This window comes from Sciurus carolinensis, chromosome 1 (genome assembly GCF_902686445.1).
Source record: "Sciurus carolinensis chromosome 1, mSciCar1.2, whole genome shotgun sequence".
NCBI lineage: Eukaryota > Metazoa > Chordata > Mammalia > Rodentia > Sciuridae > Sciurus > Sciurus carolinensis.
Genome location: NC_062213.1, coordinates 167241873 through 167259680, shown reverse-complemented (window position 1 = coordinate 167259680; position 17808 = coordinate 167241873). Strand labels below are relative to the sequence as shown.

Below are 17808 nucleotides of genomic sequence, written 5' to 3'. Positions count from 1 at the left end.
TACCACTGAGCCACAACCCCAGCCCACTAATCAAGATCTTAACTATTTTAAGTATAGCCAAAGAACTCAAGGGGACTGTATATAAAGAACTAAAGGAAAATATGAAAATATTTCACCAAAATAGGGAATATTAATAAATAGAAATTATAGAAAAGAACCAATGGGAACTTTGGCATTGAACAGAAATCCAGCATAGAGATCAAGGATAAACCCCTAGTTTTTGGTGGACATCAGAATTAAAAGTGTAGTTGGAGAAAAACCATTTAAGAATAATGAGAAGGAAAAGGCCAGTTAACCAAGGGAGCAGAGTGTTTGAGAAGTAAGAGGTCAGAAAGAGAGATAGTGAGGAACATCCTTTGAATTTGGATTTGGCTGTTACAAAGTCATTGTGAATCCTAACACAGTTTAAAGGGAATGTTTTGCATGGAAGCACATGGGAATCAAAAAATTAGATGTGAGGAAGTGGCAGCAATAGTGCAGATGGATTTTTAGGAATAGTGGCTGTGAATGGAGAGGATATGGAGGTCTATACCTGGATTGTAGGTGTGTTCTGTGTGAGTGAAGTCTTGAACTGAATCTAGCTTTTTTATTCTTTTCAGTTCATAACTAGCTAATCTCTATAAAATGGGAATAAATATAGTACCTACTACATAAGGCTTTTCTGTGGATTAAATGAGGAAATATGTGCATGTAAAATGTATAGCAGAGTCCCCCCCCCCCCAAAGAGAGTAGGAACACAGTAATTCCTAATGTTCTCTTCCCCTCATCTCTACAAAAGGAAGTCACAATGGATCCACTTAACCATTGTTTTGTTTTATTTGTTTTTGCCAGTAATAAAACTCTTATATGGACCATAGTATGAAAAATAACTAATAATTATTTAGGAAAAATGTTCTTTATTTTGTAAAGAATAAGTTTTCTTTCTAGTATGACAATTTCAAGGCATCATATCTTCATGTAAATATTGTGCTAAATGCTACACAGACATTATTTTGAAACTATTTTCTGTCTTTGGTAAACAAGCTAAACTGTTTCTGTTATCCCTCAGAAAGAGAATTAGGTCATACTTCAATGTTGATTTTGTTACTCATGGGTATAAGAGAAGTCAGGAGAATGATAAACATTCCTGGGGCATGGTCATAGGCCATGGAGTCACCAAATGTGTGTGAGAAGGCACTTAAATTCTCCTTCAGACAGCGTTCTTCCTCACACAGGAAACCTCTGTTTCACTGGGAGACGAATACCACATTCAGGTCGTCATTTTATTGGCATAAAACTTTTCTCCCCTGAAACATGTTTTTATTATAAGAACACTTGTCTGCCATTCTGAGATATTTTTGTTCTACCATCCATTGAAACATTCAGAAATCATACTGTAGAGTAGCAATATGATTTTTAATATCTGTATTCTTTTTTTTTTGGTGGTGCTGGGGATTGAACCCAAGGCCTTGTGCTTGTAAGGCAAGCACTCTACCAACTGAGCTATCTCCCCAGCCCAATATCCGTATTCTTTATTAAATTTTTTCATGTAAAAAGATATAAGATCTCACAAAAAGTTGTGCATATGTGTTTGCTAGTAGCAATATTCATAATACCTAAAAAGTGGAAACAACCCAAATGTCTGTCAACAGCTGATGAATGGAAAAACAAAATGTGGTATGTACACACTATGGAATATTCTTCAGCTAGAAAAGGAGTGAAGTAGTAACTCATGCTACAACATAGGTGAACCTTAAAAACATTCTGTTAGTAAAAGAACTTGGTCACAAAAGGCCAAATATTATATGATTCCATTTTAATGAAATGTCCTGAATAGGCAAATCCATAGAGACACAGTAGATTAGTGATTGCTTAGGACTTGGGGACACAGGAAGATGATAGTAAAGGGTTTTTAATTTCTTTCTGAGGTGATGAAAATATTCTAAAATAGATTGTGACGATAGTTGCACTTATCTCTGAACACTAAAAAACATTGAATTACATACTTTAAAAAGATAATTTGCTATGATAATTGTATACATCCAGCTAAAACTACCAGCCAAAAGAAGATAAAGCACATTTTCATCACCCCAGAAAGCTCCATCCATCTATTCAGGCAGTCCCCTGGCTTCCCTCAAATACTTCTCCCTACTCTCCACCACCACAGGCTAAGACTTTTTTACTTCTGTCACTAGATTATGTTTGCTGACCCTTTAATTTCATATAAATGGAATCTTTTGTGTCTGACTTCTTTCACTCAGCAGAATGTAAAGTTCAAGTTTTTCTCATATTAGTACATTCTTATTTTTTCTTGCCACATAGTATTCCGCTGTTGATATATGCCAGTTTGTTTATCCATTCTCCTGTTAATAAATATTTGAATGTTTTCTGTTTGGGGATGTTATAAAATAAAACTACTGTGAATGTTTTTGGACAAGTCTATTTGTGGACGAGTTTTCATTTCTCTTGGATTAATAATTCAGAGTGGAATTGCTAGATCACAGGACATATGTATGTTTAATTTTATAAGAAACTGCCAAATAGTTCTACAAAGTGTTCTTTTACTTTGTGTGTGTGTGCGCATGCAGGCTCGCTCTCATGTGATACTGAGGATTGAACCCAGGGCCTCATACTTGCTAGGCAAGTGCTCTACCACTGAGTTATATCCCCAGCCCTTTTGTGCTTTTTAATATCATAGTTGGGTGACAAATTTTTAACATGCAACAGTCTTTCTTTTCCTATTTACCCTTAGTTAATCTCTGTTAATATTGTATTTTTCAAAAATTGTTATTTGAAAATATATATATATGTTAATATGATCTTTCTGTAATTTGTGTGTATATCACATTGCAGACTGTTCTTTATCATTTGTATCTTAAAAATCTTTCTATATTATCACTTAAAGATAATCTTTATTTTTTCTCTTTCTCTTTTTTTTTTTGGGTACCGGGGATTAAACTCAGGAACACTCAACCACTGACCACTGAGCCACATCCTCAGCCATATTTGTATTTTATTTAGAAGCAGGGTCTGTCTGAGTTGCTGAGCACCTCACTTTTGCTGAGGCTGGCTTTGAACTCTCAGTCCTCCTGCCTCAGCTTCCAAGCCGCTGGAATTGTAGGTGCATGCCACTGCACCTGACAGTCTATTCTTTTAATGTCTACATAGCATTCTCATTTTAAGAAATTTACTTAGTCATTCACTTATTAATAGACATATAGGTTATGCCCAGTTTTTTACTGAAATAAATATCCTTATATCTTTCTATACTTTAACAAATATACCCATAAGATAAATTCCAAACAGTGGACTCACTGTGTCAAAGGGAAATATGTATTTTAAAATTGGTAGAGATTGCCATATTTTCTTTCTTTCTTTCTTATTTTTTTGCCATATTTTCTTTAAAAATGATTGTACCAATGTATATTCCCAACAGCAAAGTATGAAAGTGCTTCTTTTTCTTTAATTTTATCAACATTGGGTCTTCTTATCAAATGTTAACAATTCTGGCAAGCATTCATTTCTTTCCCTGTAGTATTAAAAAGCATACCTAAAACACCCCCAAAAGAGAAAATGTGTTCAGTTTTAAAATACTTTGGAGGGAAACAAAAATATCTTATGTAGTATCTTTTTAGAACCCTTTCCATTATTTGGGTCTACACTGTTGGTCAATTTTTCCTCCTGTCATTAATCTTTGAGGTATAGCGTTTATTGATGATGTAGCATTTGGATGAGAAAACTTAAAAATCTTGATGACATAAGCAGTAGTCTGAACAGGGACAAGGAATTATTGAAGAGTAAATGTTTGCTTGCTACATATTGTGGATTTGGATATATTTCAAGTAAATTTGACACATTGCCACTAGCTATAATGTGGTCCAAGAAAGAATTCAGACTCCTGGAAAATATATCAGAATGACAGCTGAGTAGTTTAAATATTTTTTCCCTGGTTACTTGGATAACAAGCTGTAGTAGAAGTCTGAGATAATCAGAAAATGATCAAGTAAGTGCTTCCAAAAACCACGGTAAGGCTGGGCCTTGAGGGTTCTCTTCTGCCAGTGGTGTTAGTTTAATGTTCAGAAAGTGCTACTTTGGTGAGAACTCAGTTATTTTAATTTTCAAATACGGTGAGAACTCAATATTTTAACTTTTAAATTAAAGGCCCAAGGTATGCTTTCTGAATTTGACTTGCTCTGATCTGTGTGAAAAAAAATTTCTAGCTGTCATAACAGTACCCATACTATAATAAAAGATGGTTCGAACATTTGAATTGTGTCTTTTGTTTATCTTCAGTTTAAAAACATAAATTCCTTTTAGATTTTTCATTTGAGCTTTTTTGACTTGTTTATTTTGTATTAGTCATATAACAAAAAAAAAATAGAGTCCAAATAATGGTATATTGTATTCTAGTCTTTTTCAATTTTCTTAAAAATATTTTAGTCATAGATGGACACAGTACCTTTATTATATTTATTTATGTGGTGCTGAGGATCAAACCGAGTGCCTCATGCATGCGAGGCTAACGCTCTGCCATTGAGCTGCAACCCCAGCCTCTGTATTCTAGTCTTTACAGAGTTTTTCCATATATTGCTCAGTACTTATTGAACACTTGTGTAAAATAAGTAAGTGTAACTTGGCTTTAGTTTATTCTTAGTCATCTCTGTTTTTTAGTGTCTTCAGTATGCTCAAAAGACATGGAGGTGCCTTAGACATAAAATTCCTGACAAGGGATTGTTATTTTGAAACTGGGAGTTGGTTTTTTAGTTTGGCCTTTTGTACCAATTTGGCCTGGCATTTAGAACTTTTTTTTTTTCCATTTAGAACTATCTAGCATGGCCTCAGCCTAGTTTTAGGTCCTGATCTTCCATTGTTCAGTCCATGTGAGTTCAGCAATTGCTTGTTGTATACCCTCCTAGTCATTATGTACTAGAAACTCATTGACTCTTAAATATAGGGTTTACTGGTAGACCAATTCAGAATCTCCTAGAATTTTTAACAAAATATATTGCTACTTTACCCTTAGAAATTCTGATTCTTAGGTATGGGTTGGTCCTAACAATTTATATATGCTTAAAGTTCCCCAAAAGCTTCTCATGCATAGTCAGGTTTGAAGACTTAGTGTTAGGATACATAAATAACTTGCCCTCAAGAAGTATACAAGAGGCAGATAATGCAAAGTAGTCTGCATAACACAAACTAATACAATACATGACAGAGTATAAGTGCTTTAGGAGAAGCACGAACCAGAGCTATGAAGAGAAGAAAAAGGAAACGGGGGACGGCAAGAGTGAAGATTTATTAAATATCCACTGCACACCTGCACTTTTTTTTTAAGCATTTATAACTTAGTTGGGTTTCAAGGAAAGAGATACAAAAAGAAAGAGTGCTTAAATTAAACTGGACTCTGCTTTTACCAAACAGATTTAATTCCTTTTCTACACGGTTATTTTCTCATTAATGACAGCAAACACTGCTAAGGGTTGGGTATTGTTTTAAGTACTCTTCATGTCTTTAATTCTCATGTTCTTTTTCTTTTTTTTTTTTTGGTTGTGGGGGGTCGGTTACTGGGGATCGAACTCAGGGGCACTCGACCACTGAGCCACATCCCCAGCTCTACTCTGTATTTTATTTAGAGACAGGGTCTCACTGAGTTGCTCAGCGTCTCACTTTTGCTGAGGCTGGCTTTGAATTGGCAATTCTCCTGCCTCAGCTTCCCCAGCTGCTGGGATTACAGGGGTATGCCATCACACCCAGCTGAAAGCATTTATCTTGATAACCTATTTCTAGCTAGAAATGCCTCGAAGCAGGCCCTGGCTCTTATTATTTCTGCTAGGTAAGAGGAAGAGAGAGAGAGAAAGAGGATTATTTATTATTTTAGAAGCTTTATTGAGGTATAATCAACATATAATTAATTGTATATATTTAAACTATACAACTTAATAATTTTGACATATGTATACCCCTGTGAAGCTGTCACCCCTGTGAAACTGTCACCATAGTCATGATGGTGAACATATCAATCAACCCTAAATGTCTTCTTGAACTACTCTTTGTAATGCCTCCCTCCCACTGCTCTCCAACCCTCATTCAGAAGTAACCACTGATCTTCTGTCAGTGTGAATTAGTTGGCAGTTTTTAAAGTTTTATATAAGTGGAATTTTAATATCATGTACTTTTTTGCTTTAATATGTACTTTGCGCCTGAGATTCATCAGTGTTACCATGTGTATCAATATTTCATTTTCCCCCTTTTGTATTGAATATTTGGAATTTTATTTTAATTTTTTTTAAATTTATTTTTATTGTGAACAATGGGATACATGTTGTTTCTGTTTGTACATGGAGTAACAGCATACCATTTGCGTAATCATACATTTACATAGGGTAATGATGTTTGATTCATTCTGTTATTTTTTCCTTCCCTCCTACCCCTCCCACCCCTCTTTTCCCTCTATACAGTCCCTCCTTCCTCCATTCTTGCCCCCCTCCCACTCCCCATTATGTGTCATCATCCGCTTATCAGAAAGGTCATTTGTCTTTTGGATTTTTGAGATTGGCTTATCTCATGTAGCATGATATTCTCCAATTTCATCCATTTACCTGCAAATGCCATAATTTTATTATTCTTTATAGCTGAGTAATATTCCATTGTATATATATACCACAGTTTCTTTATCCATTCATCAATTGAAGGACTTCTAGGTTGGATCCACAACCTGGCTATTGCGAATTGAGCAGCTATGAACATTGATGTGGCTGTATCTCTGTAGTATGCTGATTTTAAGTCCTTTGGGTGTAGGCTGAGGAGTGGGATAGCTGGTTATTTTAATTTTGAGACTGAGTCTTGCTAAATTGCCCAAACTGGCCTCAAAGTTGTAATCCTCCTGTCTCAGTCTCCAGAGTATCTGGGACTATAGTCATGTGCCACCACATCCAGCTAGTTCATTCTTTTTATTGCTAATTAGTATTCCATTGTATGGATATACCACAATTTAATGTTGATAGACATTTGAGTTGATTTCAATTTTTAGATATTAGAAGCAAAGCTACTGGGAACATTAATGTATAAGTCTTTGTATGAACATATTTTATGTTTTCTCTTGAGTAAATACCTGGAAATGGAGTGACTGGATCATATGCTACCTCTTAAGAAACCATCAAACTGTTTTCCAAAGTTTTGAAGGTTGTTCCATTTTACTTTCCCACCAGTAGTGCAAGAGAGTTCCAGTTCCCCCAGATCTTTGTCAACTCTTTTTTTTTTTTTTAACACGCATTTTCTTTTTATTTTTTTTTTAAATTTTTTGCGGTACTGGGGATCGAACTCAGGGCCTTTGTGCTTGCAAGGCAAGCACTCTACCAGCTGAGCTATCTCCCCAGCTGTCAACTCTTGATATGGCTGGTCCTTTTAATTTTAGCTATTCTGATCAATGTATAGTAGCATTTCCTAGTGAGTTTTAAAAAAATTGTTCTAATTAGTTATAAATGACAGTGGGATGCATTTTGATTCAATGGAGCACAACTTCTCCTTCCTCTGGCTGTACATGGTGCAGAGTTGCACCGGTAATGTAATCATACATGTATATAGGGTAATAATGTCTGTCTCATTCCACTGTCCTTCTCATCTCCTAACCCCCACCCCTCCCCTCACTCCCCTCTGCACAATCCAAAATTCCTTCATTCTTTCCTCCCCTCCCTGCCATATGGATCAGCATCCATTTATCAGAGAAAATATTTGGCCTTTGGTTTTTTGGGATTGGATTATTTCACTTAGCATGATATTCTCCAGCTCTATCCATTTACCTGCAAATGCCATAATTTCATTCTTCTTTAAGGATGAGTAATATTCCATTGTGTATACGTACCACATTTTCTTTATCCATTCATCTGTTGAAGGGCATCTAGCTTGATTCCATAGTTTAGCTATTGTGAATTGAGCTGCTATAAACATTGATATGGCTGTGTCACTGTAGTATGCTGATTTTAAGTCCTGTGGCTGTGTCACTGTAGTATGCTGATTTTAAGTCCTTTGGGTATAACCTGAGGAGTGGTATAACTGGGTCAAATGGTGGTTCCATTCCAAGTTTTCTTAGGAATCTCCACACTGCTTTCCAAAGTGGTTGCACCAATCTGCAGTTCCACCAGCAATCTATGAGTGTACCTTTTCTCCCACGTGCTCGACATGACATTCTGACTGGAGTGAGATGAAATCTTAGAGTAGTTTTGATTTGCATTTCCGCAATTGCTAAAGATGACAAATATTTTTTCAAATTCTCCTAGTGATTTTTAAAAATATTTCTTAGTTGTAGATGGACCCAATCCCTTTATTTTATTTATTTTTTTAAAACACGGTGTTGAGGATTGAACCCAGTGCCTCACACGTGCTAGACAGGCGCTCTACCACTGAACTATAACCCCTCCCTCTGCTAGTGATTTTTAACATTTTTCTAATGACTAATGATGTTGAGCATTATTTCATGTACTTAATTGCTGTCTGTATTCCATTTTTGGTAGAAGTATCTATTCAAATTTCTTGTCCATTTTTTTATGTTGGGTTTTTCTTTTTGTTGATTCTGAGAGTTTTTTTAAAAAACATATTCTGTATACAAGTTCTTTATCAGACATTTGCTTTACAATGATTTTTCTCCCAGTCTGTGGCTTTTTTCTTCTCATTCCTAGTACTGTCCTGTGAAGAGCAGTAGTTTTGTGTTATGTGAATTTTGTGTACTTTTTTTAATGTGGTGCTTAGGATCAAACCCAGTGCCTCACGTGTGCTAGGCAAATGTTCTACCACTGAGCTACAACCCCAGCCCATGTAGTTTTAAATTTGTATAAAATTCCATTTGAATTTTATAAATTGAATTTTATACAAATTTATACATATTTATTTATTTGTTCTTTTGTAGGATATACTTCTGGTTATGGAGGAAAAAAGTAATGTCTTTTCCTCACCCATTGTAAGGGTTATTGCTGACTATACCAAAAGACAGATTAACAAGAGAAAAGCATATTATTTAACAAAGTTTTATATAATGGAGCCTTCAGAAATGAAGACCCAAAGATAGGGGAAAACTATGCTTTTATGTTAAGTCTGATGAAAGAAGTGGATAATCATGGTGAAACATGATTGAACAAAAAGGGTATGATGTTATGGTAAAACCTGAAGGAGAACCCAGCAAGGCCTGGTTTGATTCTTTTTTTTTTTTTTAATATATATATTTTTTTAGTTGTTGATGGACCTTTATGTTATTCCTTTCTTTATATGTGGTGCTGAGAATCGAACCCAGTGCCCCCCACACACACGCCAGGCAAGCGCTCTATCACCGAGCCACAGCCGCAGCCCTATTCTGATTCTTTGTGGTCTCTATGTAGCATTCCTTATCTTTGGGTTTAGGGCAGGACAACTGTCACATGGAGGTCTTATGACTTACTTTTAGAGGAGATAGATCAAGGGGGTGCCCTTTCCAGGTTTTGTTGTTTGCTTTGTGGGGAGAAGAAGGGGTAGGAGATAGGAGGATGAAAGGAAGTCAGAGAGACTTTTGTTTTTTCTGAAGCCCTTCAGTGTTTTTCAGCTGAAAAATACTCAGCATGCCAAAGTGTCAAACTTTGGGATATCATGTTTTGATCAACATGGTGGTGTATCTAAGAAATCTTTGTCTAACCCAAGATCACAAAGATCTTTTCCTTTGTTTTCTTCTTTGTCTTATATTTAAGTTTTACATTTTGGTTTACGATCCATTTTGAGTTAATTTTTGTGTGTGTCACAGGTTATGGATCCAAGTTCATTTTTGCATATGGATTTCCAGTTGTTTCGTCACCATTTCTTGAAAAGGGTATACTTTGTCTACGCTATTGCCTTTGTACCTTTGTTAAAAACCTTTTGTCCATAACTGTATGGGCCTTCTTTCTGGACTTAATTTTGTGTTTAGTCAATCCATTTGTCTGTCTTTACACTGATACCTTACTGTTTGGATTTTTGTAGCTGTATAATAATTCTTGAAATCAAGTAGTCATAGCCCTCCAGCTTTATTCTTCATTTTAAGAATTGTTTGTCTAGGCCTTTTGCATTTCCATAGATGTTTTAGAATCAGCTTGTTGATCTCAACAATAAAAAATCTTCTCGTCTTTTGATTGGGATTAAGTTAAATGTGTAGATTAATTTGGGAAGAACTGACATCTTAAAATCAGTGTCTTCTGACCTATCAACAAAGATTGTTTCTCCATTAATTTAGGTTATCCTTAGCTAAAAAAGCTACAATAACATGTATAAATATAATTGTATATAGAAATAGAATTAAGTTTTGTATATTGATCTTGTATCCTATAGCCTTGTTATATTCACTAATTCTAGTACCTTTTTCTTTTTTTTTCTTTTTTTTTTTTTTTTTTTTTTTGGTACTGGGGATTGAACCCAGGGATGCTTAATCACTGAGCCATATCCCAACCCTTTTTATTTATTTATTTATTTTGAAATAGTTTTGCTAAGTTGCTTAGGGTCTCACTAAGTTGCTGAGGCTGGCCTTGAACTTGAGATCCTCCTGCCTCAGCCCCCCAAGCCACTGGATTACAGGCATGCACATCATGCCCAGTTTCTAGTCTCTTTTTAAAAACATCAAGTTTTTTATTGTTATGGAATCTGAAATCTATTTTGGCTGATTTAATACAGTCAATCTAACTTTCAAATTTTAAATAATGCTAATAATAATTAGTAATAATAATTAATAATGTTAATAATTAAATAGTGCTAATATAGTATTTCTTTTTCTATACTTTTGCTTTTACTCTATTTGTGTCTTCATATTTAGAGGTCATTGGCAGCATTTAATTGGTTCTTGCTTTTTCTCTACTCTGATAATTTCTGCCTTTAATTGGGTGATTAGACTGTTTATATTTGATGTGAATAATCATTTGGTTAGGCTTGAGTCTGTCTTTCTGTTTGTGTTCTAGTTGTCCCAGCTATTTTTTGTTTCCTTTTCCCTTTTTTATCTTTTTTTTGTTGAGTTATTTTTCATGACTATTTCACCTCATTTGGTGGTTGATAATAGGTATAACTTTGTTTTGTTGTTTGTGTTGTTGCTTTATAGCTCCTTGTATACATCATTTTTGTTTGTTTTTCTCTTTTCTTTTTTGTTTTTGAGATGGTGTCTCACTGTTTCCTAGGCTGGTTTCTAACTTCTGGGCTTGAGTGATCCTCCTGCTTCAGACTCCGGAGTAGCTGGGATTATAAGCATGTGCTACCATACCTGACTTTATTGTATACATCTAATCATAGTTTGTCTTCAAGTATATTGTACTGTTTCACTCATAGTAAAAGAACTTTACAGTCATGAGCTACATAATGATGTTTTGGTCAACAATAGTTTGCTTATGTGTTGATATATACTATCTAAACTAGGTGTGCAATAGGCTATGCCATTTAGGTTTGTGTAAGTACAGTCTGTGATATTTATACAATGATGAAATCGACACCACGTTCAAGCAACGTTTCCCAGACCGGCCTCCAACTTGGATCCTCCTGCCTCAGCTTCCAGAGTAGCTGGGATTATAGATGTGTGCCACCACACTAGGCTTTGGCTGGTATAGGAAGGGTCATGAGTTGAAGGAAACAGGAGGAAGAAAAGATTTTAGATAATTTCTCAAAATACTATCCCTTCTTTTTTGCAACGGGTTTGCCACCAGAACACAGGTGTCCTGAAAACCACTGCTAAATCAAAGCCAAAATGGGAAAGGAAAAGACTCATATCAACATTGTCATCATTGGGCACGTAGATTTGGGCAAGTCTACTACTACTGGTCATCTGACCTACAAATGTGGTGGGATCAACAAAAGAACCATTGAAAAATTTGAGAAGGAAGCTGCTGAAATGGGAAAGGGCTCATTCAAGTATGCCTGGGTCTTGGATAAACTGAAAGCTGAGTGTGAGTGTGGTATCACCATTGACATCTCCCTGTGGAAATTTGAGACCAGCAAGTATTTTGTGACTATCACTGATGCCCCAGGACACAGAGACTTCATCAAAACCATGATTACAGGCACATCTCAGACTGACTGTGCTGTCCTGATTGTTGCTGCTGGTGTTGGTGAATTTGAAGCTGGTATCTCCAAGAATGGGCAGACCCGTGAGCACGCCCTTCTGGCTTACACACTGGGTGTGAAACAACTAATTGTTGGTGTTAACAAAATGGATTCCACTGAGCCACCCTACAATCAGAAGAGATACGAGGAAATCGTTACGGAAGTCAGTACCTACATTAAGAAAATTGGCTACAACCCTGACACAGTAGCATTTGTGCCAATTTCTGGTTGGAGTGGTGACAACTTGTTGGAGCCAAGTGCTAATATGCCTTAGTTCAAGGGATGGAAAGTCACCTGTAAAGATGGCAGTGCCAGTGGAACACACTGCTCAAAACTTTAGATTGCATCCTACCACCAACTTGTCCAACTGACAAGCCTTTGCGTCTGCCCCTCCAGGATGTCTACAGAATTGGTGGTATTGGTACTGTCCCTGTGGGCCGAGTGCAGACTGGAGTTCTCAAGCCTGGCATGGTGGTCACCTTTGCTCCAGTCAATGTCACAACTGAAGTAAAGTCTGTTGAAATGCACCATGAAGCTCTGAGTAAAGCTCTTCATGGAGATAATGTGGGCTTCAATGTCAAGAACCTGTCTGTCAAAGATGTTCGTCATGGCAATGTTGTTGGTGACAGCAAAAATGACCCACCAATGGAAGCAGCTGATTTCACTGCTCAGGTGATTATCCTGAACCATCCAGGCCAAATCAATGCTGGCTATGCCCCTGTACTGGATTGTCACACAGCTCACATTGCTTGCAAGTTTGCTGAGCTGAAAGAAAAGATTGATTGCCGTTCTGGTAAGAAGCTGGAAGATGGTCCTAAATTCTTGAAGTCTGATGATATTGCCATCGTTGACATGGTTCCAGGAAGCCCATGTGTGCTGAGAGCTTCTCTGACTCTCCTCCTCTGGGTCGTTTTGCTGTTCGTGATATAAGGCAGACAGTTGCTGTGGGTGTCATCAAAGCAGTGGACCAGAAGGCTGCTGGAGCTGGCAAGGTCACCAAGTCTGCCCAGAAAGCTCAGAAGGCTAAATGAATATTACCCCTAACACTTGCCACCCCAGTCTTAATCAATGGTGGAAGAGCGGTCTCAGAACTGTTTGTCTCAATTGGCCATTTAAGTTTAATAGTAAAAGACTGGTTAATGATAACAATGCATTGTAAAACATTCAGAAAGAAAGGAGAATGTTTTGTGGACCATTTGTTTTGTGTGTGTGTGTGTGTGTGTCAGTTTTAAGTTATTCGTTTTTAAAATCATTACTTTTTAATGGAAACAACTTGACCAAAAATCTGTCACAGAATTTTGAGACCCATTAAAACAAAAGTTTAATGAGAAAAAAAAACAAAACTATCCCTTATAGTTATTTCTATTCTGTTGTTTTCCATAGCACTTACTAGTTATCTTTGATAGTATTTTATCTTATGCTATAAATTCTTTATATTTTCAACACTTAGAAGAGTGTTTGATACATGTTTGAATAGTTTATTTTTAGAAACAAATACTCTTATCTGTAGCTGAGTACTAGCCCAATTATTTTTATATAAAAATATTGAGCAATAACTTGTTAGGAAAAATTTCCAGAAAGATAATGGTAAAAAAATTTTCCCTTTCATAAGAGACTACAAGGAGGATATTACTGATTGAATGTACTACTTTGACAGAATACACATTCCTATGCTTGTCCATAATTTATTTATAAGCATATTATGTTCATGTTTGATGGTTTTATTACCCATGCAGAGGGAAAAATGATTTTCAATTCAATGCCAGAAATTATCCAAGGAAAGAAAAATTTTAAAAATTCGCTGAAATAGTTTATGCTTTCCCAAATGTTTTTCACACTTTCTTGGCAAGTGAATTCCTAAGACCAGTTGTTGACTTCTCTTCACAGAGATTCTAGTAATACAAGAATCCTGTTTAGTTTGAAACTAGATATCCACAAGCTCATATAAACAGTATGTTCCCCCGCTTACACTCAGCATTTGTCAAAAGCAAATGAATAAGAAAATAAATTTTACATGGATCTTTAGTCCCTCCCTCCCTTCTTCCTTCTTTGCCACATTCGAGTTGGGCAAATGATGAGTAGAGATTTGCTTAGTCTACCATATCTTTGTTAGTGTCAGGTGTGATTGAAATTATCACAAAATCTGGAAGTGTTTCCATTGGATTCATTCCATCCTCCCACCTCTTTCTCTCCCTGTTTCTCTCTCCTTTCCCTCTTCCCCCACTTTCCCTTTCTTCATCCCCTTCCTCCCATTTTGACTCTTTTGAACATTCTCTTTGCTGACCTCATTCACTTAACTTTCTGTTCCTTAAGCAGACCTTGTTTCTTCTTCACACATGTTCCTCTCTCTTCTAGATGCATTGTTTTCTCCTTTTCTCTCTCAGTAACTCTTCTGTATTCACAGGGCCTCAGTTTCTATTTCTATTGTTTGGACATCATTCCTTGACCTTCTAAGCTATGCTACGTATTCCTCTTCTCTTCTCTTGCAGCATATATGCTGATGCCTATGGTGGCATTATCAGACTATATTGTAAATGCCAGTATTTTTATTTCTCAGGTCATCAATTTTACTAGGGAAAGGACCAGTCTTATCTTGTTTATTACTGGATCTTCTGATCCAGTGTTTGTATCATAATAGGTATTTCTGCAGTGTTGGCACACACTAGGTAGTCCTAAATATCTGTTGGATTGATGGGTAAGAGAATAGATCCAATAAGATTCATTTTTCTGTATTGTTAAAAAACTTTGTGAGCATCATTTTAAATGGGAACAAAGTACTTTATCATATGCTGTGTAATAAGAAATATATTTTTGTCTGGTTTTGACACACACAGTTTCTACATCCCTTATAAAATTTTCTGCATGATGAGGTCATGAGATGAACATCTTTCATTATAGTATTTGTTCTTGTATGAAGTTTCTAAAACCCTCTGGTATTTCCTAACTGGTGGGAGTATCTATCATTATTCATAATAAGCCCTTTCCATTACACCTGAGTTTATGCAAAAGCAGTTTTTCTGGAGCTAATCAGAGGATCAAACCAACCTATCGGCCTTCAGGAAAAAGGTAGAGACTAGAGATCAAGCTCAATAAAACTTTTGGACAACTTGATTTGATGAGCTTCATGGTTGGTGAGCATATGCAGTTGCTGCACACAGAAGCTCCTGTGCTCAGGTCCTTCCGCCCTTGTCCTCTGTACCTCTTCATCTCTGTTCTTTGTAATGAAGTGGCAAAATGTGTTTCCTGAGTTCAGTGAGCCATCCTAGCAAATTAATTAAACCCATGGAGGGAAATGTGGGACCTCAGGTTTGTAGCTACTATCTCCAGGTAGATAATCTCAGAAGTGAATTGAATTGTGGGATGCCCATATAATGTCCACTGGAGAGTTTTCCCATGTATCTGATCAAAGAAATGCTGTGAATAAGTTGAGCAGAGAAGAAAAGTAGTTTGCCTTTTCCTTTTGACATAGGATAGCTCATAATTTATATAACCATTAACTAATAATTTCACTTTTAGACTATCTAGTGATGAACTGATAACTTTGTATATCAAACTGTGCCTATACCTGTTTCCTCTCCAAAAGGTTATGCTGGCTTAAACATTGACCAGTACTCTCTGAGTGTCTTTCACCATAGTTTCCTCAGCTTTGTTTTTTCTCATTTTTATCTATCCTTACCAATTCGATCCGTTAAAGTAGTATGTTTCTGTTTGATCTCATCAATGGTGAGGATGAGTATTTTCTCAAGTAGTTGTAAATCATGTGAGGTTATTTTTTGTGAAGGCAAATAGCAGTATTTCCCTACCCTGTGAATATATAAGACCAATTTGAATACTTTTTGTTATGCACAGTCATTAAATGTTTAGACTTTTTATAAGGCAGATTTCTAGTACAACTGATTGCTCCAAAGTTTGAGTGTAATAGAATAATTTCAATTTGATCTTTTTCATTAATTTTCAAAATGCTCCCAATTTGAAAGAATCCCTAGGGCTGGGGATGGAGTTCAGTGGTAGAGCACTTGCCTACAATCCCCAGCATCATGAAAAAAAAATCATTAAAGATGTGGAGTTAGCTCTTTAAAAAAGTGTTTGGGATATACTTTGAATATGGGCACTGCTTAGAAATAAAAAGTGGCAACTAAAATTTCTTGGGGAGGTCGGGGATTGTATAGGAAATTGTCACAGGTGCTCAGGAGTCAGCCAGCAGTTGTCACTGAGGATGTGGGTGGAAGAGATACTAGGTAGGCCTGCAGAGCTCTGCCTCCAGAATGGTGAAACCAGTTTTACCTGAGTGAACATTCTTAACTCAGCTCTTCTTTCAATAGATGGACTGATGGACAAATCTAAATCTTGAGACATGGGTTCTAATCTCAGCTCTGGAATTAGCCTGCTTTGTGACTATTCAGATTACTTAATCTTTCTCAGTGTTTACATCATTAAGTTCCTTCCAGCTCTAGAATTTATTATCCAAAGGCCTGAATGTTATTCTTATGAATCCATAGCTTTTCTTTCGGACAGCTGGGACTGGGTCTGGAAAGCAATTCATATTTGTTGGGAACTACTTGGGGAAAATAATAGGAAAAAATTCCCTTTACCAGTTAGATTTTCTTAGGGAAAGTGAATGTCCAAATCCTAGATCATTTTCTACTGAACTCCCAACTCCTGGGTAAATATTTTCTTTTGATACATTAAAAATGACATAATTACATGACCCTATGTACATGTATGATTACACGAATGGTATGAATCTACATCGTGTACAACCATAGAAACGAAATGATGTACCCCATTTGTGTACAATGAATCAAAATGCAGTCTGTAAAAAATTAAAAGAAAAATTTAAAAAATGACATAATTAGGGGCTGGGGTTGTGACTCAGTGGTAGAGCACTTGCCTAGTACACATGAGGCACTGGGTTTGACCCCAACACCACATGAAAAAAAAAAAAAAAAAAACTCAATAAACAAAAATAAAGGTATTTTGTCCATCTACAACTAAAAATATTTTTTAAATGACATAATTAGTTAATTTGCACCCTTTTTTTCTGGGCCGACGAATTGTTTATTTGGTGTTTTCGCTTACAACATGCCAGAAAACGACAGGTTGAATACGTTTAAAGAGTGGAGGGAATTTGTTCAGATATATTGCATATTTCCTGAATAAGGGATTATCTCGTTGTGGTGGGGGAACTAGCTGCAAAACCTTCCCGGCTTTAAGAAAAGTTGTTGCAGCAAACGTGGCCCCGACTTGATCAAATGCTTTAATCCAAAGTCACTATTAGACGCTCGGCTTTGCAGGCTCTGGAGCGCCGGTGGTTGCTGCTGTCTGAACTCCGGGCTCTGCGCGCTCTGTGTTCGATTCGCTAGGTCTGGCTCAGTGTGCCGAACTCTGCTGGCAGCTGAGAGGGGAAGCCGGGAAGAGGCAAGTTCCTGGTGCAAAGGTTGCTCTGCAGCACAATTTAGGCCTCGGAGGAGCCGTGGTGGTCACACTCTACAAGATGGGTTTTCCGGAAGCCGCCAGGTAAGTGGCATTCAGAGTTTTGTCTGTTAATCCTTTTGACTTTTTACAGTTGACACATTCCAGGTAAAAGTCCTAATTTTATTGTTTTAGTATTCAGGGAAAAGTAATCTCATTACATTGCCTTGGTAACTGCCTTGAAACTATTAGGTTTTAAACTTCACCAGCTTTAGGGAAATTTGGATCAAGAGGAGACTGGGAAGACAGGAGTACTACACAGAAGTCCTGGAGGTGGCATTTAGG

The 17808-nt window shown here is 36.6% G+C and overlaps 1 protein-coding gene and 1 pseudogene across 2 annotated transcripts in view; both read left to right on the top strand.

Moving 5' to 3' along the window:
- Window positions 1-17808, top strand: part of Scp2 (sterol carrier protein 2) — a 130494-nt gene that overhangs the window by 79009 nt on the left and 33677 nt on the right. The window contains exon 12 of one of the 2 annotated variants that reach the window (XM_047539372.1): window positions 17415-17568. In XM_047539372.1, the coding sequence (XP_047395328.1) occupies window positions 17415-17568 (154 nt within the window). Of the gene's footprint in view, window positions 1-11654; window positions 11826-17414; window positions 17569-17808 lie in introns of those variants that run through there. The other variant, XM_047539373.1, reaches the window with a different exon arrangement.
- LOC124976552 (elongation factor 1-alpha 1-like) lies at window positions 11696-13082 on the top strand (annotated as a pseudogene).